Source organism: Bubalus kerabau, chromosome 2 (assembly GCF_029407905.1).
Source record: "Bubalus kerabau isolate K-KA32 ecotype Philippines breed swamp buffalo chromosome 2, PCC_UOA_SB_1v2, whole genome shotgun sequence".
NCBI lineage: Eukaryota > Metazoa > Chordata > Mammalia > Artiodactyla > Bovidae > Bubalus > Bubalus kerabau.
In genome coordinates, this window is record NC_073625.1 from 190055521 (window position 1) to 190082680 (window position 27160).

General features: G+C 52.4%; 2 protein-coding genes across 5 annotated transcripts in view; one reads left to right on the plus strand and one right to left on the minus strand.

Moving 5' to 3' along the window:
• The window catches only part of HSF2BP (heat shock transcription factor 2 binding protein), an 85049-nt gene extending 83741 nt beyond the window's left edge, over positions 1 to 1308 (minus strand). The window contains exons 1-2 of one of the 4 annotated variants that reach the window (XM_055569764.1): positions 1164 to 1308; positions 120 to 374 (exon numbers count right to left, since the gene is read on the minus strand). In XM_055569764.1, the coding sequence (XP_055425739.1) occupies positions 120 to 155 (36 nt within the window). In that variant the 5' untranslated portion in view covers positions 156 to 374; positions 1164 to 1308. Of the gene's footprint in view, positions 375 to 1163 lie in introns of those variants that run through there. The other 3 variants (XM_055569767.1, XM_055569766.1, XM_055569765.1) reach the window with 3 other exon arrangements.
• On the plus strand, positions 154 to 25987 carry RRP1B (ribosomal RNA processing 1B). Its single transcript, XM_055570135.1, has 19 exons — positions 154 to 249; positions 383 to 405; positions 995 to 1043; positions 1324 to 1564; positions 9697 to 9779; positions 11266 to 11323; positions 12537 to 12622; positions 12924 to 12985; positions 13317 to 13446; positions 14547 to 14611; positions 15063 to 15244; positions 18260 to 18354; positions 18905 to 19002; positions 20291 to 20310; positions 20901 to 21029; positions 21537 to 22204; positions 23737 to 23883; positions 25067 to 25130; positions 25725 to 25987. The coding sequence occupies exons 1-19, from the start codon at positions 154 to 156 to the stop codon at positions 25916 to 25918; spliced, it is 2490 nt and encodes an 829-aa protein (XP_055426110.1). The 3' UTR covers positions 25919 to 25987.
• Positions 25988 to 27160: the final 1173 nt, after the last annotated feature.

Here is a 27160-nt window from a genome sequence, read left to right on the forward strand (position 1 = left end):
CCAAGGCACGCTGTCTGCGGACGACGCCCAGGGCCCTCCCGAGCACAGTGGACGGCACCCAGGAGCGGTGTGGGGGAGCGGAGGAGCCCACAGGCCGAGACCTGGATGCCCGCACTAACCCGACAGGTCTCCTCAGCGCCGCCAGCCTCGTTCATGACTGTCGCGGCCTCCGCTCTTGCGGCCTGTGCGGCGGCGCGCCCTCTGACCCTCACGCCAGAAAGCGCGGGAACGCGTCCACGCGAGAGTCAGGTACGGAGAGCCGCGAGGCTCAGGCCCCGCAGGTTTCGAAGCATTCTCAGCTGAAAGACCCAGAGTGGGTCCGCGGGATCCCGCCTTGGCTCTTCTGGCTTAACCAGACTCGTAAACTTTGTTAACTGCAAAGTACAAGGACAGTGAGACCCTCGCGTAAGTGTCCGGTGAAATAAGTCGAATAGGGCCTTTCCCGTTCGGCGAGGGATGTCAGACCAAGGGGTGACAGGTTCAAGGGAACCAGCAGCCGGCCGCCTGGCTCCCGCACTCAGCTCCCAGCTCCATGAGCATAGGCCAAAGCTTTCTGACAACAGACTGCTTGTGAGGTCTGCCCTCGATCAGATCAGATCAGATCAGTGCTCAGTCGTGTCCGACTCTTTGCGACCCCACTTAGTCCAGTCCGCTGGTACGTAACTGAAACAGCTACCGTAAGCTGGGACACATCGCCCAGTCCATTCAGCTGCCCCTACACGTCCATTGAGTTCGCACAGTGCCCATGCGTTCAAAGGTACCAGTTACTGTACCACTAGGACTTTGTCTGTCTGAAGCCGGCCGCGAGCTGACATGGCCAAGTGCCCAGCGTGCGTGCCCTCTAGGCCCGCGGGCGGACCTCAAGCTCACGCTCCCAATCCTCACGGCCAGGACCCGGGCACTGGGGGTCGCATGTCGCTGAGACCAGAGCGGCCCTCGAGGGGGCTGCCCACAACATCCCGCCAAAATTCCCAAGGGCAGCCTCTCTCCCCAGCCTCCACCCCGCCCTGGCGGCCGAGGAGTCCAAAGCGATTCAAGACTCGGTGCCGCGTCTCCCGGGGAAGAGCTGCCAATCGGACCAAGATTTAGTGGAGTGGGCGCAAAGATTCTAGACCACGTAAAACTGGCTATCGGACTCTTCCCAACACGCAACGCCGGCTAACCTCGCCGTCAACGGCCACGAGCTTTGGCTACCGAGAGACGGCAGAGGCGGAGAGGCGCGCAGCTAACCAGGGATGCGCTGCTCAGCCGGCTGCCTGGGCAGCCGCGCTAGCTCCCAGAACGCTCTGCGAGCGGCGGCCGGCGCCTTTGTGACGCCATCAGCCCGCGCGCCGCTGCACGCGCCATAGCCTTCTGCGCAGTCGCGACCGGGGCGGCGAGGCGGCGGGTGCTCTGTGGCGGCGGGCTGCGGCGGGGGATGCTCCAACGGACACGATAGCCCCCGCCATGCAGCCGGCCGAGATCCAGTTCGCTCAGCGGCTGGCGTCCCACGAGAAGGATATCCGGGACCGGGCGGTGAAGAAGCTGCGCCAGTACCTCAGCGTGAAGACGCAAAAGGAGACAGGTGGGCGCCGGCGGTCCGCCGCGCACATGGCGGCCGGGCGTGGGAGCCCGGGGTGGGCCGTACTGGGGGGTGCGGGAAGGGGCTCGGTCGGGAGGTGCGTCACAAGGGACGGGCCGGGGGAGCCGCGGGCGGAGCGGGGAGAGCGTGTGGTACTGAGTCGCACTCCCGCGTGTGCTTTTGTGTCCGCTTTCTGCTGGGTCTCGTCCAGTTCTGAGGTTGAGGGGCTGCGGCCGACAAGGTCGGGTGGTCTGTTGAAAGTCACAGTGGGTGGTGAAGCTTAGGATAGACCCGTTCTGTCCACCCCCGAGCCTGGACGCTGGATCATTATGCTCACCTGATAGATTCTGGTGCGCTCTTCTTTGAGTCACGCCTTCACTTGACCAACACGTTTAGGAGCTGGGATTGCAAAAGAGAAGTCAGAATCCCTACTTTGGAGGGAGTTGTCCCGGGAAGTCTAGGGAGGAATTTATAACTGAAACAGAGCTCCTTTAAGCAAAGTAAAGGAAACGAAAACCAAGGAAAGAAAGCCATCCTCTACATGGGCCGTTGACGTTCAGCAGGTCGGAGAGGAGGCGGGCTAGCAGTGCCAGAAGGTTAGTAAGTAAAGGAGGGTGAGGGAAGGTGAAGTTGAACAAGTAGGCAGTGGCGAAGTCACACCGGGCTTTGTGATTTGGGTTTAAACAGCAGTGGGTACCGTTGAAGGATTTCATTAACTGATCTGTAAACTCCTGAAAGAATGAGCTACAGTGTGCAGTGGAGGTTTGTATGGCACTAAGATAAGTCTGGGCTTCCCTGGTGGCTCAGACGTTAAAGAATCCGCCTACAATGTGGGGGACCTGGGTTCGATCCCTGGGTCAGGAAGACCCTCCTGGAGAAAGGCATTGCAACCCACTCAAGTATTCTTGCCTGGAGAATCCCATGGACAGAGGAGCCTGGCGGGCTACAGCCCATGGAATCCCAAAGTCTCAGACGCGACTGAGCATACAAGATAAGTCTGATTTTTTTATTGCTAGTTCTGGTACATAGAGCCTCTTTCAAAAAATTGATGTTATCTCTCCTTGTGCTGACCTCTTTAGTTAATGTTTTATTTTAAGGAGAAACCACAAAAGACTACCCAGGGGAGAGAAAGTACCGTTTCATGGGAAGTCTGCTAGAAAGACTTTGACTCTGTTCAGCGTCTCCCCAGCAGATTTAATTTACTCATCCCATATATGCTGGAGGTTTCTAACCCTGGTCTTCTAACCCAGACCTTTGCTGCTTTCAGCTCAGATGTGCCCTACTCACCTGGCAGTGTCCACCTGTGTGTCCTCAGACTAGAATGTCCAAAAGTGATTCATTTTTCTTCCCACCCCCCGCCCCCCAACCACCAAACCTCTTCTGCTGCCCCTGCTCTTTCATTTTGGATGCTAGTTCCCCTCCCCACCCAGACTCTAGCTGGCCTCTTCTCCCCCACCCTGCATCCAGTGTCCTCTGGTCTCAGCTGTCTCACTTCCTGAACTACTCTCCCCTGTCTGAAGCCCCACCCCCACCCCCGCCTCGTCTCATCTAGACTTCTGTGGTTGCTTGCTTCCTCGCTCATCTAAACTCCAGTTGCCCCCAGTGAACCCCTGCTCTGGAACCAGCCTGGCTCATCATCTTAAAACAGCTGGACAGGTCAGAATCCCAGGTCTGCGGACCACGGTCTGTTCTGCCTTTCTCTCCACACCTCAGCCCCTCTTCCCCATGTGACTGCTCCACACTGGTTCCTGATGTTCAGTACACCAATTCTCACCTCTGCCTTTACATCTCCCGTTCTCTGAAAAGATCCCCACACTTCTCCAACTCTCAGCACTCAGTTCAGCATCACTCGCTCCAAAATGCCTTCTGTCTCACCTCACCCTGCCCCACAAGGATCCCGGGATACCCTGTGTGTCTCTGTTGTGGCACTTAGCTGCCTTGCTTCTTAATTATCAGTGTATCACTGTCTGCCCAAAACACTGTAAACTTCCATCTGTTTTCCTAGCTGGAAGTGGGCACGCATCCAGACACGCGAGGGCCAGCCTGTGTACAGAACAGAAGAAGGACCAGATGCAGCGCCTACGGGTTGAGGCGACCAGACAGAGCCTGGTGTTCAAACCCCTTTGGTGAACAGGCTCGGGGTCTGAAATGTCGGGGTGGTCCCAGGGCAGGATGCCCAGAGGGCGTGCAGTGCCCGGGGTGTGGTCTGAGTTACTTGTCCTGTGCTCCTCACAATGCAGGGAGTGTAGCAGGCCTTCAGAAAAGCGGCAGTAAAGTGCACGTCTAGACGGGCGATGGGACAGAACGGACATAGTCTCTGCCACAGCTGTGCCTGTCGGAAGAGAAACATACTTTCGGAAATAACTTGGCCTGACGGTGGAACCTCACTGATCCGGTCAATTGTGTCTCGTCCAGGCATAAAAAAGAGAGACTGAGATGTCACTCTACTGTCCATTAGTAACTTAGTTTGAAAACAAATTGAAAATCTTTGTAGAGCTTAAAGCAACTAAGTGTTGCTCTACCTGCTTTAAGTGTTGATCATTCACAGCCATGAATAACAGCAGTTTTGCTCACAAGGGCTCACTTGTCCCTATTCACTTACTCGTGTGTTCCGCACACCCGTGGGGTGCCCACTGCAGGTATGCTGTTGCTGTTTGGGTCACAGCTTTTGGTGCTGGGAATGCAGCTGTGAACAGAATAAATATCTCTCCCTCTTTTTATCTGCAACTCTCAGCCTTTAGCGCTTCCCTGTGGCTCAGCTGGTGAAGAATCCACTTGCAATGCAGGAAACCTGAGTTCAATCCCTGGGTTGGGAAGATCCCCTGGAGAAGGGAAAGGCTACCCACTCCAGTATTCTGGCTTGGAGAATTCCATGGACTGTATAGTCCACGGGGTCACAAAGAGTCGGACTCGACTGAGCGACTTTCACTTTCACTCGGATACGTTTTAAAGTCAACGTGTGATAGTTTGGTTGCATTTCTGCTTTCTCTTTTGCACGTAAAATATCAGTGCATCTTGTGGTTCCTGGTGTCTTAGAGCCAGTGGCAGTGATGAGGGAGTGAGTACATCTTCACACTGGCAGGGTTGGGGTCTCTCGACCCAGAACTTAATAGTATGGCTGGAGCTGAGGTTATTTCCACACAGATGTGGGGTCGAGCGTTATTGACTGGAGCTGAGGCTGTTCCCACACAGATGTGGGTGGAGTGTTAGGGGTTCAGCAGGCTCCTGGGCTGATCTCCCCATGAGAGGAGCTGTTGGATTTTCTGTGTCCAGGTCTCACTTTGATGTTCATCTCATTCATTATGAAGTAAATAAACCTGTATTGTTGTTAGAAACGTAGTTGCATTAAGTTTAAGAGGCTCAACCCCCAGAAGAGACCAGTCCAGAAGCATCTGTGGGATGAGTCTGCTTTTAAAATCAACGTTGTGACAGTTTGTGTGTGGGTGACGTACAAACGTCACACCTCGTGTGATGAGGGTACATTGTCCTTCACCTGCAGAGCACTAAGACACATCAGATGGCGAGCATTCTGTTTGGCTTTAAGTACTTCAAAGATTGGTGCCTTGTTTTTCCCAGTTAAGTTCCTGAGTAAAGTCGAAGGACTTCTGTACCTGTACTGAGAACAGGTGTTTTTAAAGGGAGCTATACCTACTGGAGGAGAAGGCAATGGCACCCCACTCCACCACTGTTGCCTGGAAAATCCCATGGACAGAGGAGCCCTGTAGGCTGCAGTCTGTGGGGTTGCTAAGAGTCAGACACGACTGAGGGACTTCACTTTCACTTTTCACTTTCATGCATTGGAGAAGGAAATGGCAACCCACTTCAGTGTTCTTGCCTGGAGAATCCCATGGATGGAGAAGCCTGGTGGGCTGCAGTCCATGGGGTCGCACAAAGTTGGACACGACTGAAGCGACTTAGCAGCAGCAGGAGTACCTACTGGGCTGTGGTGGAGGATGTGGGACAGCAATGTGTGACTGCCGCATGCCTCTCACTTGTGCACTCAGTCTTGACCCCGAGTGTGAACCTCACCTGTGTCGCAGGCCTTTCCAGGAGGGCCCAGCCGGTAAGGAGCAGCCCGGGGCCTGACCAGTGCTTTGTCTCCCTGTCCTTGGTCACTTCACGTAGGATGAAAGTCAGAACCCGTTTTCACTCCCAGCTCCCTTTCCTGCCCGCGCTCCAGGATCTGCTCTCCCGGGTCGTTCTGTGGGTATCTCTTGTTTTCCCTCGCTAAGGTCTCTAGCGCGTCCTCGCCAGCACAGATTGGTTGCCTGGAGGTGCCAGCTGCCCGCCATGATCTCTGAGCAGCGGTCCACACACTGCTGTCCTGGAGAAAGCACCCAGAGAGGAACGCGCATTGTGCCCTTTTTAAGTGAACCGGCTTCTAAGCCTCGCGCACACGCAGCAATGTGTTTCTGCATCACACATGAGTGTTGCAAAACCGTGCACAAGAAAGATGCCACCAGACCTGGAGCAGGGGCCCTCTGGGAAGGGACTGGCTTCAGGAGGCAGTGAATAAGGACTCTCTAGTGTATGCTTTGATTGGAGAAGGCGATGGCACCCCACTCCAGTACTCTTGCCTGGAAAATCCCATGGACGGAGGAGCCTAGTGGGCTGCAGTCCATGGGGTCACTAAGAGTTGGACACAACTGAGCGACTTCACTTTCACTTTTCACTTTTATGCACTGGAGAAGGAAATGGCAACCCACTCCAGTGTTCTTGCCTGGAGAATCCCAGGGATGGAGGAGCCTGGTGGGCTGCCGTCTATGGGGTCTCACAGGGTCAGACATGACTGAAGCGAGTTAGCAGCTGCAGTGTATGGTTTGATAGCGTGTCTGATTTTTCTTGCAGTAGAAATGTGTTCTTACTGCTTAGGGTTCTTTTTCAGTAGAAACCTGACAGAATGTCCAGGCCCCACCAGTTTTCAGGGAAGAAACCAAATCTCAGCTTCGTGCTGAGGCTCTGCTGGTGTCGCCAGAGCCCTGCTCCTCCCCAGACGGCTCTGTGCCCCCAGGTTCTCCCGTCCTAGACAGGCTCCCGGGCATGTGGCCGGCTCCAAACTTCGTCTTCTCTTCAGATCTCCCAGGAGAGAAGAGAGTGCTTCCTGAGACCCACGAGAGGGGATCTTCTTTCCATTCTCAGACCAGCACCCCGCCCCCGGCACTCCTGCCTTCCTCCCAGGCCCTGCCTTGAAAGAGGGCAGCTCTGGAGGGGGGGCAGACAGTGAAGCTGCCGAGCGGAAACAAGGAAGCCCAGTCCCAAGCTTCGTGCAGGAACTGGTGTCGTTTAAGTCCTATTTCATCCGTGTTCGTGCCTTTCAAGTTTCATCATGATGAGTTTTCTAAACAGTTTTAAAAAAAAAAAAAGGAAAGAAAACAGCCCATGATAACATTTTCATTTTGACACTCTCATGCAGTTCTTTTTTTCCCTTTTCTTTAAGGAATATTTCAAACGTGTCATTTCGAATACAAGTACTTTGCTTCAGTATTTATTAATTACCTGGCCAGGCCATTTGATCGGCCCACTTCCTCCTTCCCACGAGATTCTTGGGAAGCAAACCCCTGGTGTCTCATTGCACCTCCTGATACCTAAGTGTGTACCTCTGAGATAAGGACCCTGCTAATGTAACCACGTTGTCACGCCTTTAGGAAATTTTTCCTTAATATGAAATATCAATCTTGTGCATTCCCATCATTTCATACACTCTCAATGACAAATCAGAATCCACATGAGACCCACCGATAGCGTTTGGTTGTCACGTCTATAGTGACTCTTCAATTCTAACAGTTCTTATCCGGCTTTTCTTTTCCTTGCACTTATTTGTTGGAAGAACTGGGTCATTTGTCCTATGGAGACCCCCCCCCCCAACCATTTGGGGTTTTGCTGACTGCATCCCATGGTCTCATTTAATCTGTTTTTCTGTCTCCTATAGTTCCTGCAAACTGGTATTAAAAGTTAACATTTGAAGCAGTGTATGTTCAGTTTTTTGTTTTTGTGAGAATACTTACCAAGCAGTTCTGTGTTCGTCCTGCTGTGTCACGTGGGGCATCCAATGGGCTTGGTGGTGTTGGTCTGACGCATGCACTCTGGAACCCATCACTAGCCTTTCATCTGCTGTTTCAACGCCATTGATGACCCTGCCCAGATAGATCCATGATTCATTAGTCTGAACATGGTTGGATGTAAACACAGGAGCCCACACCAGAGGTACTGCAGTCGTGACTAAGTCAGTGTGCTCTGGTGGAACCCACCACTCATGTGTAACTGTGTCCTCAGTGGGAAGAGCCCCAGGTGTGTCTTATTTGTAACAGGCAGGTGAAGGAAAACCAGTTTGCTTAACCCCTAAACGAAAGGCACTTTAATAAGCCAATTTCACTATCAGTTCAGTCTCTCAGTCATGTCCAACTCTTTGCGACCCCATGAATCGCAGCACACCAGGCCTCCCTGTCCATCACCATCTCCCGGAGTTCACTCAGACTCAACGTCCGTCGAGTCGGTGATGCCATCCAACCATCTCATCCTCTGTCGTCCCCTTCTCCTCCTGCCCCCGATCCCTCCCAGCATCAGGGTCTTTTCCATTGAGTCAGCTCTTTGCATGAGGTGGCCAAAGTACTGGAGTTTCAGCTTTAGCATCATTCCTTCCAAAGAACACCCAGGGCTGATCTCCTTCAGAATGGACTGGTTGGATCTCCTTGCAGTCCAAGGGACCCTCAAGAGTCTTCTCCAACACCACAGTTCAAAAGCATCAATTCTTCAGCGCTCAGCTTTCTTTACAGTCCAACTCTCGCATCCATACATGACCACTGGAAAAACCATAGCCTTGACTAGATGGACCTTTGTTGGCAAAGTAATATCTCTGCTTTTCAATATGCTCTCTAGGTTGGTCATAACTTTTCTTCCAAGGAGTAAGCGTCTTTTAATTTCACTGTAGTTTCTGGCAAATGAGAGCCTATCACAATCAAAATACACTGTGATGAAATTGTTGGCATGGGAAAGGTCTTTAGTAACTTGGAGATCAGTACCTTATACAGCTCTTGAGCTTCCTCCGAATGAAATAAGTAAAGCTCATTCTGTCAGAAGGGACCTCTTCATCACTCTGAACTAATCCTGTCGAGTCCTGAGATCACATTGATTCTAAATACATACTTGTTTATATTCACCGCATCTGTCCTTTGCTGCACCACAAGGTTCTTCCCAGGACCTTCTAGTGAAGGATTATAAAGACTGCTGTAACAGGATCAGGCTTGAGGGTTCTGTCTGTCCTCTGCAGGCTTGGAGACTGCAGGAATGTTCACTTACTTGATCTCGTGAGTGCTTAGGTTACTCCGCAGTCGTTTGGTGATGCCTAGGGTCGACCCACTCCAGTGTTCTTACCTGGAGAATCCCAGGGACGGGGGAGCCTGGTGGGCTGCCATCTATGGGTCGCACAGAGTCAGACACAACTGAAGTGACTTAGCAGCAGCAGCAGGGTTGACCCAGGAGGTGGGAGTCTGTGTACAACTTGTGGCTTGGCTATAGGGGGTTCAGGCAGAAAGGCAGGCTGGAATAATAAGAACAAGGCTGACCTGGATGATGCCACTTAAAACTGCACATACCTGGTGGGTGAAAACCGTAACCGGGAAAGAAGAGGTCAAGGTCCAGCCAGCCAAGGTCCCAAAAAAGTCATCTTTGCAGAAATATCCCAAAGCCTGGCCTGTTCCCCTGGGCCAGGTGTAAGGATTTGGGCAGACCATCTGCAGGATTTTCGGTCTAACTTGGCCAGACCGGTGACAATGGGGGTGTTGCGGGGGTGGAGGGGGTTGCTGATTTCAGGCAGAGGACCACTTGAGGGAACTCTAAATGACTTCGTGAGCTAAATTAATTAATTCTGTATGTGGATGATGTTTGCTTTCCTATGCTACTCAGATCGTGAGAACACTCTACCGCCACCGCCCTGCCCCAGAGCTGACAAAACTAAAGCATTTATGTCTTTGTTTTATAACAGCAAGAAAATGTGTGCTTCAAATAAAAAAGACATTTGCAAGTAAAAGAGTGAAAATGTGCTCAGTATTATTCTCACTGCTTCTGTGGCAGCTCTAAACTTAAGGAGGAAATGTGCAGACTCTGAAATAAGACTTTTCTGGTCTTTTGCCTTCTAGGAGGTTTCAGCCAAGAAGAACTTCTAAAAATCTGGAAAGGGCTGTTCTATTGCATGTGGGTGCAGGATGAACTGCTTCTGCAGGTAACCTACAGTTCCCTGTGTCATATTGCTGGACTTGGGGCACCAGTGAACGAGAGACCTGCCCGCTTTATGCTGTATCCATCCCTGATGTACGGAAACAGATGGAAAACCATTGCTTCAAAGGTTCACTTTGCCACCACATGTCCATAGAGAAAGGGATGCAAGCATTGAGGTGAAATCTTTTCAAAGACAAACAAAGACACATAAATCAGATTTATTATTTCTCTGTCACAGTTTCATAGGTTCCATGGTAGGTTTTACATTATAAAGTTTCTGTTTCCTCCTTTATTATTCATGGTCAAAAATAGCATGACGCTAGTCTAAGATCCTGTGAGCTACCCGGCTCTGGGCCCAGCTTTGCCACAGTTAAGTGGGGCAGAGTCTTGTGCCAGGGGCAGAGTCTTTGCAGAAGGAGCAGTGGTCCTGGAGCTGATGGTCTCATCACAAAGGCAGTGGAGACCTGCCCAGGTGTGCGCACTCACCTGGACCCCTGTCTGCTGCGCACACCAAGCCAGGCCGCCAGAACCATCAAAGCAGGTGGTTTAGGCTCTTGAAGAGCTCTTTCCTGAGGTGTGAAAGCAGGCCTGTCTTTGTAGCAGGAGAGGGTCAGCTTTGGGGGCACTGTTTGAAGCCCCCTGATGCACAAAATGCCAGGTAGGTTTTTACTTGCCTGGCTTTTACCTGCAGCTGTTCCGCTTCCCCTGAGCCCTGTAGTGACTCACTTTGATTTCCTGCCTTTACTCCGCTGAACATGTTTTGAGTAGGACAGCAGAGCGAAATATTTTTAAGTTACATTCAAAGTGACAACCAACAGCTTTAGTGGAGGAAGGAAACAGATGAATGGGAACATCACTTTCAAGTCCGAGGTTCATTTAACATGGGTGAGAAAGACTTGAATCTAGGTGAAGGCCCCACGATAGCAGTGAGGATTATTCTTCTGTGGACACTCCCAGAGGCAGGTTTCTTCATAGACCCAGAGCCCTAGTTCTCCCCCAGACAGACTTGTGCACCTCAGTAGGATGGCTCTTCTGCTTTCTGCCGCCTTGCCCCCGCAGCTTGTCTGCCAGCAAGCCAACGGGAGCCACATGGAGTGACAGTCCCGGTATCTCACTGCCAGTGACACCCCCTCGTCGCAGTTGGCATCTGCGTTTCCATTATTTGGGGGGATTCGGATGGAATCTCAACCCAAGTTATATGTTGAAAGCCAGGAGTTGAGAGCTGATGTTTCTTGTGTGGGTCAGTTGAACTCGCCCCAGGGATAGCGTGTGTGAGCACACAGCCTGGTTCTGAAGGCACATTGAGTTGGCACAGTAGTCCGTTGAAACTGGGGATTTCATGTGTGATGCAATCCAGGTGTTCAGATACACTTTTGTTAGTGGAGGTAACAGTGAGAATGGAGGGGATGACCCCCCCCACAGGCCGTGATGCGGTCCTCTCATGGTTCCACGTAATAACCCCGCTGTTTTTCCCCAACCCCACTTTGCAGGAGGAGCTAGCGAACACTATTTCCCAACTCATCCATGTTGTTAACAACTCAGAGGCTCGTAAGTCCTGATATTTTCGTGACTTTCAAAACCTGCTCATCAGATTTGGTAACTTGCCTAAGAAACCTACTCAATGTCGTTTCTTCTCCTTCCTTCAAAGTTTCCATTTTCTGGGGGGCTAGCATCACATGAGCCTGGGCACCTGGAGTGTGAATGTCAGGTGACAGACCGTCCCATGGGGAACCTGTGTCAGGCTTAGATACTGACAAGTGAGAGGGTGAACAAAGGCAGTGTCCTGGGGGACATCACAGTCAGCGTCTCAGAGGTTTCAGAAGAGTCTTTAAAAAAATAGTCGTCCTCCAGGGTTTCCACATTCTGAGTTACTTTAACGCTCTCAGAAGCTGCGTGTGACTGTGCTGGTGACCGTGGTTACCTCTGGATGCTGGTTGTCCTCCTTGGTACTAGAGCCATTTCAGGTCAGGTCTTCACTGGTAACAAACTGTAAAGTAACCCCTCTTGACCAAAACAAATAAACAAAGGGAGAAATTAATTATTAATATTTCTGAGACATTCAGCTTTGATTACTTACAGAAGCAGAGGAGGCAGAATTCACTGCTTTTGCCCAGCCCTCCTCAGAACAGAACCATCCAATGGCCTTGTTAACTCTCAGTGATTCTCTGGATTTTAGCAGGCTCCCAGCTGACTCGTAAGGATCAAAATTCTGTACATGGGATATACTGTAGCTTTTCATATATCAAGAGAGAATTGTGCAAAAGGAAGTAAAGCAAAAAACAAACCATTTTGGGATAAAAAAAGTGCCGGTTTAATGGCTCAGAAGAGAAAACCAGTGTTTTGTTAAAGTTCACTTAGCTGAGACTGAGCATGAAAACAGAAGGCTGACTCTCTGCGTGGGCCCCCCAGGTGTCCGTCAGGTGGATGGCTTAGGGCTGATTGTTAAGTGTATTTGGACAAGAAGGGCCAGTATCTGGCTCAGGACATCTTTTGATTTTTAACAGAATCATGGCTTTACAGTGGATAATGAAACACGCTCCAGAGAGCTTTCTAGTCAAACATTAAGATATTACCACTTCTTGTTAAAATAAGCTTTTATTTAAATATAAAAAATTATCAACCATACTTAGTTACCAACCAGATTGTCTAGCTGCCCAAGAATCCTTAGAGATCCTAGTCTGTCTCCCTCCGTGAACTTTCTTGTTCTGTGGTGACACGGCACCTTGCGAATGGAGCGTTCAGAGCCTCTTATTCCCTGCAGAGCACCTGTTCATCCAAACCTTCTGGCAGACCGTGAATCGCGAGTGGCCGGACATCGAACGGCTCCGTCTGAACAAATACCACATGGTGAGGGTGGGGCCGCAGCCCCTTCCCTGGAGCTTGGGGGCGGGGAGGCGGCGGGGAGGCGGCTTACGGTGCGTGGTAAGGTGACCGGCAGGGGGCGCTAGAGGACGTGTTCAGAGGCGTCAGTTTTATCTCTTCCACCTGTCAGAGTGAGTCTGGGGCTCATTAGTTAACTGTTTGATCTAGAAGCTGACTGTTATTGTAGGAACTTTCCACTTTGAGGATCCAGGCTGTAGCTGTCGTTCTGCTAAGCTGATGGATGTTTGTCAATTTCCCTTTTGTAACAAAACTTATCTGTCTCTAGCTGATTCGTCTGGTCCTGAGGCAGTCCTTTGAAGTTCTGAAGCGAAATGGCTGGGAAGAAAGGTTGGTGAACCCTCTGGGTTAGCATTTGGGGGCCTTAAAACTTTTAAGGCAATGGCGTGGTTTTCTAAGTGTTTCAGTTAACAAGTCTGAGTCACCTGATCCACGCCTTCCACTCTGAGTACCAAGAGCCCAGCATCCTCATGCCTGAAGAACTTCAAATCCCGCAGAACTGAGCACACACAACAACACTATACTCATTTCAGTGATTGTTGAACTCCCTCCATTGTGCATTGCTTGTTTAGCAGTTGGGCACAAGAGTGTCATGTTCTCTCTGGGGATGGAGAGGATGTTGGCAGCAGGGGTTGTAGAGCTGTGTGTGTTTTCCCTTTAGCCGCATCAAGCTTTTCCTCGATGTCTTGATGAAGGCGGTCTTGCATCCTGAGAGTCAGTCTCCAAATGGAGTGAAGTTCCTCTTCATCGACATTTACCTGGACGAGCTGTCCAAGGTGGGCGGGAAGGAGGTAAGAAGGGCAGGCACTCTGCCACAGTGCGCAGGGCCAGGGTGCCCCTGAACTGGCAGGGCCTGGGCCCTGCTCTGAGTGCTCCACGGGCTGGAGGTAAAATGCTGTTGGCAGAGCCCAGAGTTACATCGGCCACAGCAGCATGAATGGGTCAGCCTGTCCTTTGACATAGTTCTTCCTCATCTAGAAATGTGTCCTAAGCAGGGAATGGGTCGTGTGGGCAAAGATTTGTGCGCTAACAGTGTACATGGAAGTCTGATACCCAGAATCAAAAACAACTTACATAGTCCACTGAAGAATTCTGTAACACGAGGAGATATTCATGAGGTTGTTTTTAAAAGTCAAGGGACTTCGCTGGCAGTCCTGTGGTTAGAAGTTCCACCGCAGCAGGCACTAGTTCACTTCCTGGTTGGGGAACTAAATTCCCAAAAGCTGCATTGTGTGAGATGGATAGATAGATAGCAGTACGGAGGAACCTCCCTGACTGACTGTCCAGTGGTTAGGACAGCTTCCACCTCAGGGAACGTGGGTTTAATCCCTGGTCAGGGGACTGAGATCCCGCATGCCGTGTGGCGTGGCCCAGAAAAAAAGTAGGGGGAAAAGAGGTAGACAAAGCTGCACAAACGGTATGGCCTGTTAAAGACGCAGGTCTAGAGAGGAAATAACACAGTTTTTAGCAAGCCAGTGATTATCTGAATTGGGGATGAGGAGCAGTGATTTACTTTTTTCTTTCACAAGTATCCGCAGTGAACATGTGTTTGTCTTTTGTTTCATAATTAAAAGAAAGTGTATGTTGTTGTTTTTTAATTCCTTCACCTTGGTGTCTGGGAGTGTCCTGTCTCCGTGGAGGACGGAGTCTCTGTCAGGAATGTAGGATGGAACGGTGCCGGTTGGGGTGGGCAGTCCTCTCTGGCCACTGCGCCAGTAAGATGCTTGGATGATTGGACAGTGGCCATGACTTTTAGCAGAGTGAATTTTGGGCATTGTGAGAGATGTGTGGGTCTGATTCAACCAGTCTGAAAAACACCAGTGGTTCCTTTTTCAAGGGCATATCTGAAAGGCTCATTCCCCCCCCCCCCTTTTTTTTTCCTTTGTTACAGCTTTTGGCAGATCAAAATCTCAAGTTTATTGATCCATTCTGCAAGATCGCTGCCAAGACTAGGGAGTAAGTGATTCATGTGTTTCTTTTACCTCTTCAGTTGGTACTTGTTTATGGGGGCTGGTGGTAAAATTGTAGGTGGAATATGATGCACGGTCAGCCAGCACTCAGAAGCACCAAATGCTAACTCCCGTCAGCTCTGAGTCCTGGCTGGGCTCTCCCAGCTGTGTTCCCCAGGGGCTCCACGAATCCCCCTCCCCGCACCCCTCCTGCGCCCGTGTTCCTTCCGTCCCGGGTCCCACCACTCCGTCACACAGCGCCTAGCACTAATGGCCCCTCGTGGCTGCAGTGCGCCAGCACAGGGTGTGGCTAGAAATGCAGCGCTGGTCCACGGGTCCCTGGCGGGCTGGACTGGGCGAGCAGTGGCGTGCTCTGCCTCTCGCCCACTGCGCTCCTTGAGGGAACAGAGTCCAGGCCATCCGCTAACACGCTCTCTCTGCTGTGCTTCCGCCCTCAGCCAGACTTTGGTACAGACTATAGCTAGGGGTGTTTTTGAAGTCATTGTAGATCAGTCTCCTTTTGTACCTGAAGAGACAGCCAAGGAACAGAAGATACAAGTGGGTGGCGGCAGCCTCTCAGAGGAAGAGGCGTCTGGAAATGAGATGACCTGGAGAAAAGCGGCCAGGAAAAAGAAAGCAGGTGAGAAATTTACTTGAAAGGTCTTTCTTAGGTAAAATTCACGTCACAGGAACAGTTTTCAGTGCATTCGTTGGCAGCTCACTGACCACCACCTGGAGTTCATCAGAGGGGCCTCTGCCTTGAGCATCAGCCACGGAGGGGAGCACGGCTTTGCTAAGACGCCTGCGCGGTCTGGAGCCTGGTCACCCTGCACATACACATACGCCCTTTTCTGCGTCTCCCAGGTCACGAGGCTTTCTTCCAGGGTTTCATCATTTCCATTGCTGCTGTTCTGGGTTTCTGTGTGTTTTTTGATGTTGCAGCTTTTGAAAAAAAATCCTAATCTGGTCTCATGCCTGTTGAAGGGTCCCTGATCGGAGACCTGATTTACAGATGTGTTGGGAATGCAATCTTGTGTCTGTAGCTCTCTTCTCTGTCTCCTCCTTCCTCCAGGATTCTTTTCCTTAGGGTGTGTAAACACCCACCATGGATGCACCTCGCTCTCAGCACTGTTAAATGTCCATGGGACTCACATGGGGCATTTAAATTGCAGCCTCATCAGAATTTCTTGTGGTTGATAGCATCTCAGTGCCTTAGCGGTAGGTGAAGGGCTAGTTTAGGGTGTACCCATGCCTTTGAAATGTCCTGGAGTCGTTAAAAAGGAAAGCTTTCAAAAATTAACGGCCAGGGAAAGATTTTTATAGCAAGACATAAAAACTTAGACAGCATTTTTAAAAAGCAGAGGTATCACTTGGCTTACAGAAGTCCATCTAGTCAAAGCTGCGGTTTTCCAGCACTCATGTACGGATGTGAGAGGAGAACCGTAAAGGCTGAGCACCAAAGAACTGCTACCTTCAAGTTGTGCTGGAGAAGACTCTTCAGAGTCCCTTGTACTGCCAGGGAGATCAAAGCAGTCAATTCCAAAGGAAACCAACCCTGAATATTCATTGGAAGGACTGATGCTGAATCACCAATACTTTGGCCACCTGATGCAAAGAGTTGACTCACTGGAAAAGACCCTGATGCTGGGAATGATTGAATGCACGAGGAGAAGCGGAGATCAGCAGAGGATGAGATGGTTGGGTGGCATCACCGACTCAATGGACATGAATTTGAGCAAACTCCCGGAGATAGTGAAGGATAGGGAAGCCTGGCGTGCTGCAGTCCAGAGGGTCGCCAAGAGTTGGACACAGCTTAGTGACTGAACAATAACAAGAACCCTGTGTGGGAAGTGCCTGGTTTTTATGTTTAGACATAGACATATATAAACACGTATGTGTGTATCTGGAAGACTATGTAAGGTGGTAGGAGCTAGCCTGCATAGCAAAATTGTGAGTGATCTCTTATTTTCCTCTGTGCTTTTGTCTGTTTTTCTAAGTCCTGTACAATGATGTTATTTTATTATTTCATAAGGAAAGAAATCTTTAAGAAAGAAAAGACAAGATATTCTCATTTTAAATTCACCGTGGGCGACAGCATTAGCTGAACAGCCTCAAGCGCTTTTGTGTTGTCTCTGGACCTCTCCTGCCGCCACGTTTCTGTCTGAACCAGAGCTCCCCCTTTCCCTAAGCGCCTTCCAAGATTTCCTCCCAGGTTCTCCATCAAATGCTTGGGGGACCTGCCCAGGCTTTTGCCTGAGGCCACACCACTCGAGCTGAGAGTGTACCAGAGACAGGACACCTGTGAGCGCTTGTGAGATCTCCGTAGCAATGTGCATCTGCTTCTCCATGGCTGTGATGCTCAGTTATTTAGTACATGGTGAAAGTCACATTAGGTGTACTTGTTGGTTATCCGTTTTGTTTTGTTTTTTAATAATTTATTTTTTGGCTGTGCTGGGTCTTCATTGCTGCTCAGGCTTTTTTCTAGGTGCGGCAACTGGGGGCTTCTCTCTAGTTGTGGTGACGGGCTTCTCATTGCTGTGGCTTCTCTTGGTGCGGAGCATGGGCTCTAGGGCCCAGGCTTCAGCAGGTGTGGCACGTGGGCTTAGTTGCGGCTTCCAGGCTTTAGAGCGCAGGCTCAGTATCAGTAGCGGTAATGCACAGGCTTGGTTGCTCCCTGGTATGTGGGATCTTCCGGGCCAGGGATCAGACCTCTGTCTCCTGCATTGGCAGGCAGATTCTTTACCACTGAACCACCAGGGAAGCCCTATCCGTTTTAAATATAGCAGTGTGTACATGTTAATCCCAAATTCCTAACTATCCCTTCCCCCCATTCTTCTCCCTGGCAGTCATAAGTTTTCCAAGTCTGTGAGTCTGTTTCTGATTTGTAGGTTTATTTGTGTCATTTCTTTTTAGATTCTACATAGAAGGGATGTTATATGATATTTCTCCTTCTTTGTCTGACTGACTTCACTCTGTATGACAGTCTCTAAGTCCATCCATGTTGCTACAGTTGGTATTGTTTCATTTTTTTAATGGCTCAGTAATATTCCACTGTGTATATATACCATCTTCTTTATCATTTCCTCTCTTGATGGACACTTAGGGAAGAACAATGGGAGGAAGGAAGGAAGGACTTACTATATAGCACCAGGAACTCTGCTCAATGTTACGTGGCCACCTGGATGGGAGGGGACTTTGGGGAAGCATGGATATATGTGTATGTATGGCTGAGTCCCTTTGCTGTCCACCTGAAACTGTCACAACATTGTCAACTGGCTGTATCCAATATAAAATAAAAACTTGTAAAAAATCGTGTTAGCATTAGGTCATTGTGTTTCCTGAGGTGGCCCCTGGGGGTCAGTGTCCTGCTGTGCAGAGTTCGCCACTGCCCCAGCTTTCCTGAAATGGGACAGACTGTCCACTCCTCCCTCTGGCTCGAGCCCCTGGCCCACAAGTTTGCTGTCTACCTCCACTGCAGTTCATGGTGGGAGTTTTGTCTGTGAGGTAATTAAAAGGCAAGATGTATGAGGTTTGTTTTTTGCTTTTTAGTGTCTGGAGGTTGAAAATACCAAAAGACACCTAATTGGACAGTGGCTCCTTTGGGGGAGCCGTGGCCATGTATCTGAGTTGTGTCTATGGATGTGTCTCTTGATAGCACTAGGCAAATGTCACCCCGGAAAAGAGGAGGGCAGCCAGAAAGGTGGACAGGATGGCAGCAGAAGTGTGGAGGACACCAGGCCACTTCTCCAGGTTGGTAGCAGTTGTCTCTCTTTGTAGAGAGCTGCCTAACTAAAGGGGAATTAAACCACAGAGATAATTAAACCACAGGCCTAATGCATAAGGTTCTTTTTAGTCTCTGGGTCACTGGTGTCACTTTTCTTATAACAAGCTTATTGGAGACAGGTTTAAATACTATGGCATTTTGAAAGATGTCAGTCTTTGTTTTGGCTTGAATAACTGAGATTTGTTGTCTTCTATACAATTAAGCCAGCCCGATGGTACTTTTTCAATAAAGGGAATTTACTATGTTACCAATTACAAATTGAACATCTAGATTAAATTTAGAGAACAACACAGCCCCCTAAATTTTCATGAAGAAATGAAACAGAATAGCTTCCCCCAAGAATAAGTGGAAGAAAGTTTTCGAAGGCAGTGGCTATCAGGCTCCTGGTGGGCAAGCCTTAGACACACTGTGGACGTCCTGCGGGGAGCGCTCTGGGCTGCGGGTCTCCAGTTGGCATGATTCCGGGTCAGGTGGGGCTGTACTTCCGGCAGACGTGTAGTGTTTCTTCTCACCTAGTTTGACTACAAGGCGGTTGCTGACCGACTCCTGGAAATGACCAACAGGAAAAACGTCCCTCCCTTCAACAGGAAACGCCTCTCCGAGCTCATCAAGAAGTAAGTGACTGGGGAGGAAGGTTTCACCTGTCCGTCCTCCACGTTCAAGCCCTGCCCTTCTGTTTCACTCGGGCAGGAGCTCTCACCCACTCACCTCGAATGCCTCTGCCCTTCACCTTGCACACACGTTCACTGGAAGGTTCCACGGAGAGGTTCTTGCCTCTCCATTTCCCCTCTGCCCGTGCAGCTGCACTCACCCCCTAGCTATGTGGTATAGATGGAGGAGGAGGTCTGTAGGTCAAGACATGGCAGCAAGGGTCAAAAGAGCAACTCAGCTACCTCCTCTCCACCTCCCCGGCAGTGTGCCGGAAGCATGGTTCTGTCACCTGTGTGACCACGAAGCCCCGCGGCTCGTTGCAACTAACGACAGGTAACAGCTGAGCCCAATTGCGCTCTTTGAGCCGCCCTGTCCCGAGCACTTACACAGAGTACTTCACACTCAGGAGAGCCCACAGGGCAGCTTCTGGGATTGCCCCATCTGACAGATGAGGTAGCTGGGTACAAGGAGGCAGCTATCGCCTGGGGCTGCAGCTGCCAGACCTGGGGCTGGGCTCGGCCTTTCTGCTCCCCGGCGCTGCCCCCGCCCGGCACACGCCTCCACGCTTGCTTTTGCTCTAACTCAGCACAGTCACGTAGAACAAAACACAGCTGGCCGTCTCTGCTCGGTAACAAAGAGGAACTGGAATGTAAGGAGAGGTGGAAACTTTTCCACCTCCAGTCTCACTGGGATGTGCCAGGACAAAGCCTTAGATCTTCATGTCTTGCGTGTGATACTTGAGGGCCCTTTCATCCTTGGTTTCTGGCCTTTGCCTCACACCTCCTTCTCCACCACCCTTTCTGGAGAAGAAGGAAAGTGACTTCACAGACTCCAGGTGTCACTTACACATTAATTTCTTACACAGCAAGTGAAAAATGACGAGGTCCTAACGTATAGCACAGAGGACTGTGTTCAATGTCCTGCGGTACACCACAATGGAGGAGAATTTGAAAAATAACTTATATGTGTATAATTGAATCACTGTGCCATCCAACAGAAATTAGCATTGTAAATCATCTATACTTCAATAAAAAATATATTGAAAATGGGAAAAGAAAAAACATATATATTGATAATAGAGCATTCAATTGTACACTTTAAATGGGTGAATTGTTTGGTATGTGAATTATATATCTCAATAAAGATTTTAAGGAAAAACATATCTCTTACATCGTAAAAAGTTAGTGCATGTGTTTATGGGGGGCAGGAAGACGCAATTTCTTTAGGAACCTTTGTTGTTTTCTTTTTCAGATTCCAAGGTCTCTCTCAAGGTGAGGAAAATCAGAAGATTGTAATTGGTGATGTTCTCAATGAACATGGGCAACATGGAGCCGGGCGCCATTCTTCCTGTTGGGGTGGGGGTGGGGGGGATTCACAGGCCGATTCCAGCTTAGCCTTCCTGAAGAAGAAGGGTCAGTCTCGGAGTCCCTCTCATTGGGATCAGTCGGCCTCCATCCCTCTCCTCCTCCCTCCCCTCCAGTCCCCCTGGGGTCGGGGAGGGGAACTGCTCCTTGGAAGCTGGGTTACATTTGAGCAGGTGGATGTGTATGCTACCCCTGCCTCTTGTGCATTTGGGGTGCTTCGAATTGGGGAACCCCACAGACCTTGAGATGTGGAGGTGGCATAGCCGAAACCCTAGGGGGTGAGCTCTAGAGGCTGTCGCCCTGGGTCTGCAGTCCCTGACCTCGCCTCAGCTGAGAAACTTACAGAGCGTAGTCTATAATTCCTGCATCAGCAACTTTTCAGGTTGGGGGTGGAGAAGCAATAAGGGACTCAGCAGGAATCGGTTAAAATTACCCACATGGTGGGCAGGGCCGTGCTTGTCTCAGAAAGCTGACCAGACGTCTTTGGTGTCCAGCAGGCAGTCTCTCTCGCCTCAGTTTTGCTGAAGACACCACTGCTGACGAAGATGACCAGACCCACGGTCAAGGAATACATAGGAAGAAAGGGAATAAACTTTTGGAGAAGACAGACATGGCAGGAGAGAAAGGTGAGCTGCAGAGCTCTCGGTCAGCACACGGTGGGCCAGCACGGCCCAGGGAGCGCCTTTCACGTCCACACGGGTCACCGCAGAGTGAAGCCATCACTCTGAAGGGCTGAGATGTATAGAGAGCGTCTGTCCAGCTGTTGTTTTCTGGGGGACCATGCTCCAGCCTCGCTGAAGCGGAAGCATAGCAGACTCCTGATGCAGGAAGAGGGTGGGGATGTGGATGTCCTTGGTGGACATTGCCCTTTGGGGCATTTGTTTTATTACCAGATATGGGCCTGAAAGTTAGTAGGAATCTGAATACTGTTTCAGATCCATTTACATCAAAATAGGCCTCAGAAAGGTTTCCGGGCATGGTTGGGGAGGGGAAGAGATGGGCAAGTGAGAAAGCTTGTTGGGTTCGAGGACACAGAGAAGGACCTGGCGGGGACTGGCGACGTGCTGTGGGTACCCCCAACCTTGGCAGCTCCCCTGGGCACCGGGCACTTGTTGACTGACTTGTGTCTCTAGGAACCATGTTCTCCCCTGCCAAGGAAGAGGAGAGCAAAGGTGGCATTCCAAAGAAAAAGAGGAAAAAGAAGAAGAAGAAGCAACTCCAGGCTGAATGCACAGGGCCCAGTGGGGAAGCCACGCGCCCAGAACAGAATGGGAGCCAGGAGCCGGAGGCCAGTCCCAAAAGATCCCCGGAGGCGGGTGGAGCTGAGCTGGGAATTTTGGCCATGCCCTGCACCCAGGAGCAGAGCAGCTCGGAGCGGCCCTCCTTGCACAACAGGAGGAAGCGGCCCAGGAAGAGGAGACCAAGGATCCAGGTGGAGGGCCTGGAGCCGACAGCGCCACCTCTGGAGGGGGTGGCCCCTCAAGTGGCCCCAGCCAGCGGTGCCCCGGTCCTGAAGAGGAGGCGGGAGCTGGGAGCTCTGCTGGTCAACGGCAGTGGCCCGCCTGTGCTGGCCTGGCCCCCGCCCCAGAGGGAAGGGCCTCCAGCCAACCCAGCAGACAGAAGGGACTGCCCCGCCTCCCTGCTCCTGGGCGGGAAACTGAAGAAAAAGAGTGGGGGGCCCAGCGGCCTTGACCTCTATGACTCGTGTGCTCAGAAAGCTGCCATTTTGAGAAAGAGGAAGAAAATGAAGGAGATGTCAAACTCGGTGGAGCCCAGAGGAATGAGGCTCGTCCCGGCCCTGGTAAGGCACAGGGGGGCTCCCAAGCAGGAGTGTCAGGGCCCCGCCCCCTTGGCCCCAGGGCAGGGGGCAGTCAGACCCTGGACCAGGAGCCGTCATGGCTCCTAACACCCTCTACCAAGGAGTAAATAGTGACCTGTCTCGGGCATCCAGTGCCTCCCCTCCCACCCCCACCCCCAGTGATCAGAGGTGTGATGGGCCCAATATCAGGCTGGGGGATTGCCCCAGTGGCCCAGTGGGCGCTCCACCTCCATGGAGTGAACAGGCAGGGTGCCCCCATCACGTGTGGAGCTCATGTTCCTCCAGCTTCTGGCCAGTCCTGGGCTCCATTGGCAAGAGAAAAAGCCCCAGACTCTTACTCCTGTTCTTTTTCACTAGAGCTTTTCTCCCCTTGGGTCTCTGGAGCAGATAGAAGCAGGAGCCGACTCTGGGTGTGCGGCTCTCGCCCTCCTTCTTGTGCATGCGTGTGGCTGTGCCCATGCAGGGCAGCCATTGTCTCCCTGGGCTGCTTACACTCCTTGCAGAGGCGGTCCTCACGCCTTGCGGGGCTGGATGCATGACCCCCCAGGCCTCCCAGCGCCAGCTCGCTGCCCTGCCTAGCATGCGTGCCCACAGCTCCTGCTTTTTGCAGCACTTCTGACCCGAGGGCCTTGTTTAGGGAGCCTGCAAGGACGCGGGCATAACTTGTACCAGGCCTCACAGTGCAGGACCCCTGAGGGGTCAGTGGGAGGTCTGAGGGTGGGAAACACATTCAGCTGGGATCCAGGAAGTCCACTCCCACCTCAGACTTTCCCTGACACTGGAGCACCTGTGTCACCTCCCCGGGGCTCTGCAGCCTCTGCCCGTCACCCACTGGTCATTGATGCTTGTCTTCCTTAACTGATGAGAAGTTTTCTTCTTGCCCTGGCAGCCCCTCTCGGAGACGATTGGAAGGTCTGGGGAGGTCTTCCTCCACAAGGGGCAGGGTTCTGGCCCAGGTCTGCAGCTCCAGGTTCCCTTCAGGGGAAGGTGGTAAACTTCTGAGCCAGGAACACCAAGGACTTGCCCAAATCACTGTGTGGCAGGGGCCGCCTTGGGTTTCCCTGACCCCTGAGGCTCTGGGACAGGAGCGGGCTCTGCTGTGGGCGGGTGTCAGTGTAAAGTCCCAGGGAAGGGTCTGTGCCTGCCCGTCCCAGGCCCACGGAACCTGACAGCTTCACACCTGCCCTCGGTGCAGACTCTCTGTGGGCAGTGGGGTCTGTTCAGAAGTGAGAGAGTGAGCTACAGCTTAGCACACGGTCTCTGAAAGCCAGAAACCCTCCGACATGGGCACAGGTTTGTAGATGGGTAAAAGTGGGTTCTTGTGGCCGAGAAGACAGGAGACCCCTGGCTGTGGACACGGAGCCAGCACAGGGAGACCGGGGTTTCTGCAACGTCTGCTCCAGAAGCAAGCTCTTGAGGGGCCTGGGGTGAGCCTGTGGGTGGGTCCTCTGTTTTGTCTGCTCCCTTCCCACGCGCATGGGTGGGAGTGACCCCATCTCATCCCCCTCACACAGGGCAGTGGTGGCGTGCATGGCCCTTTGAAGAAGAAGCTGAGGACGGAGAAGGACTTCATGGCGTTCGACACTGTGTCCTCCCCGAAGCCGCTGTTCTTCAGGAAGGCCAAGGGCAGCACCGCTCCCTCACCGGGCCCCACCCTGCAGGTACTTGCCCCACACTGCTATTCCCCACACAGTCCCACCGCAGACTCCCGAGGCTCAGCTGGAGCCCCACTGCTGCACACTGACCCCTCCCGTCTGCAGCCAACCTCTAGCCTTGGCTGCTGTCCATGGCCTACAGGCCCCCCCGTTCAGGGAGTCAGGCTGGCCTGAGGCAGACCGAGGGCTTGGCCAGGGAACTTAAGGTGCTGTTGTTGTACATCAGCACGACATGGGGGTCATCCTCGAATTCACGCGTATAGGCAGTGAGCGGGAAAGTCGGAAACTCTGGAGAGCCTGGGTCTGTAGGTCTGCCCAGGACATGAGGGGAGGTTGGAAGGGGTCCCATTGGTGGGAGGGGGACGGGGCTGTTCTCAGGTCGGGAAAGCAGGGCTGGCTCTGCCGAGTGCTGCTCAGAGTGAGCAAGTCCAGGCCAGGCTGCTGGGCTGCGTCCAGTCTGCCTCCAGAAGACGCGGGTCCTGGTGGAGCCATCAAGGTGGGCGTGCGTGCTTGGCTGGCCCTGCCGGCACCCACAGCAAGTGGACATTTAAATAGCACCCACTTGGAGACTTCCCTGGTGACCCTGTGGTTATGACTCTCGCTCTCAGTGCATGGGGCACAGGTTTGATCCCTGGAGAGGGAACTAAGATCCTGTACCCCCATGGTACAGCCAGAAAAATTAACAAGCACCCACTTGAACCAGCAGAGTGACTACTGTCTGTGTTAATATTTATGTGTTCTTTTAAGATGGTTTGAGGATATTAGTTCAGTGACTCAAGACTTGTGCAAGCCAAGTTTCTGTCCTAAGATGTTGGTGATGTTAAAGCAAAAGTGGACAGGACTATGGCGTTCTAAGCAGGAGCTTGTCAGGGTGCTTCAGAATGCAGGACAGGTCCCCTTCGGAGGCCTGTCACAGGACGTTGGGACGTGCATATCCATCGCCCACAGGAGCTAGGTTCTCTTACAGGGCGCCCAGTACTGCACTCACGAGGTGAGCTGTGGGGTCTGGACAGGTGTTCCCCGGAGGTGTCAGCCGTCCTCGCTCTGCTCTCTCTCCCCGGGACCCCGTGACGGGCGGTCCTTGCAGAGCGTGGCTGGCCTGCCAGTGCCATGCCTGGAGGCACCGTGGGTTCTGGGGACGGCTTAGCCATTGTCTTTTCACTCCTTGCCCTGCCATTTTTTCCTGTAGCCACACACAACCCCGTCCAGCTCCAAGAAGGTGACCTTTGGGTTGAACAGGAACATGACTGCAGGTGAGCCTGGGTTAGGGTTAGGTCTGTCTGTGGGTCTCTCTGTCACCATGGCTGCCTTGGTCCAGGCACCCAGTCCAGGGTCAGGGAGGGTTGGGGGGGATTGTCTGACTGCTTTTAGTACAGGTGTGATTGGTTTTGTTTTTTCAAAGGAGGAAACCAAGCTTTTTAGGAGTACATAATGAGTTTAGGTCCTGGCTGTGTTTAGGGACCACAAGTAAGGGTGTGTGTGCACAGAGGGGAGGGACTATCTGGAAGGGACCTGAGAAACTCTGGTTTTTAGACCTAGAGAAGACAGGAGGAATAAATCTGTCATGAAGGAAAGGCTCCTCCTGAAACTGTTTAAAACTTGGGGTTCACCAAGCATCCATGATCCATAACTACCCCATGGCCCACCAGTGCCCCGTCCAGGTGGCCTCGGGGCATTTTCCATGGAGGAAGAGAGGCATCTGAGGGCAGGAGCCTCGCTGACGGCCCCTCCTCCCAGGCTGAGGGCCCGTAGGAGCCTGCGGAGGGTGGGGCAGCAGTAGTGGGGCCGGTGGGCAGATAAGAGGAGTCGTGCCCTGTTAACTGTGGCCTGGCTTTCATCCGAGGCAGAGTTCAAGAAGACAGACAAGAGCATCTTGGTCAGTCCCACGGGCCCCTCCCGAGTGGCCTTCAACCCTGAGCAGAGGCCCCTCCATGGGGTGCTGAAGACCCCCACCAGCTTGCCGGCCAGCACCCCTCTGGGCCCCAAGAAGCCGCTGACCGCCACACCAAAGAGAAGGCCAACGGCTATGGACTTCTTCTAAGATAGTCAGAGTTCTTTTAAAGACTGTTTTTGTATAGAATGTTCTATAAATTATAACGTTTAAAAGGCAGGGGCCTTTGTATTGTTTTTATAAATTCCCATGAATTGTGCGTCCGGGGCTCTGGGTGAGCCTCGGCTCTGCTCCCCGGCCCTGTCTGCAGGCTGCGGGCAGTGTTCACACGTGAGCCGTCCACTCCCCACTGCCCTGGCTGTGGGCGCTAGGCCGTGCGGCTGGGGGCTCGCTGCCAGCGCCCCAGCACTGCTGCTGTGCCTGGTGGTGTCCGGGGCTTGGGTTGCCTCCAGCCCCTGCGTGTGCAGCTGCGAGCGAGGCTGGTTTTCTGAGGGTTTGTAGTCTTAAGAGTCTTTTGTTTTTCGAAGCACGATTCCCACATTGTGTGGGTATTCAGCAGTCCTAGGTAGATGACATAGCTGCATCAGCAACGCTGTGCTTTCTCTCCACACACACAGCGGGGTGACCCTGCGAGTAGGGCATGGGGGGCGGGAGAGGAGAGCCTCTGCCCTCAGGGCCGGCTGTTTCCTCCCTCCCTCTGCCTTGGCCTGGTCTCCTCCCTGGTTTCCTACCTCTAAGCCAGGCTAGGGGGTCCTCCCAGGCACCGCACACCCGCCCGCGTCCAGGTCCTCGTGCCAGCTGTGCGCCTTGACCCCCGCGGCTGGCAGCCCTCGGCAGCACCCCCATCCTTCACCCCCGCGGCTGGCGGCCCTCGGCAGCACCCCCATCCTTCACCCCCGCGGCTGGCGGCCCTCGGCAGCACCCCCATCCTTCACCCCCGCGGCTGGCGGCCCTCGGCAGCACCCCCATCCTTCACCCCCGCGGCTGGCGGCCCTCGGCAGCACCCCCATCCTTCACCCCCGCGGCTGGCGGCCCTCGGCAGCACCCCCATCCTTCACCCCCGCGGCTGGCGGCCCTTGGCAGCACCCCCATCCTTCACCCCCGCGGCTGGCGGCCCTCGGCAGCACCCGCATCCTGACTCCCGGCTCCTTCCTTCAGAAGCACAGCCGCCATGGCTGGTGTGGCTTCCTGCCGGAAGGCCAAAGAAGCAGCCTTTAAGAATTGTCTGTGCTTATTTGTTTGTTTGTAGCTACCTTTTTTCAGATGTTGAAGCTCGCACTTACAGATTTTTATAAAGTTCTAATTTTAGTTAATTATAGCATTTGGGGTGGAGGACACTGAGAATTCAGTTGGAAAAACAGAAACACAGCTTAGAGCAGTGCTGGCCAGGTG

Bases quoted from the DNA above. Each gene is read 5' to 3' on its own strand.
- RRP1B (XM_055570135.1), top strand. From the start codon at position 154: ATGACTGTCGCGGCCTCCGCTCTTGCGGCCTGTGCGGCGGCGCGCCCT. The intron at 1,044-1,323 runs GTGCCGCGTCTC...TGACGCCATCAG, and splicing joins CCAAAGCGATTCAAGACTCG to CCCGCGCGCCGCTGCACGCG. The intron at 1,565-9,696 runs GTGGGCGCCGGC...TTTGCCTTCTAG, and splicing joins GAAGACGCAAAAGGAGACAG to GAGGTTTCAGCCAAGAAGAA.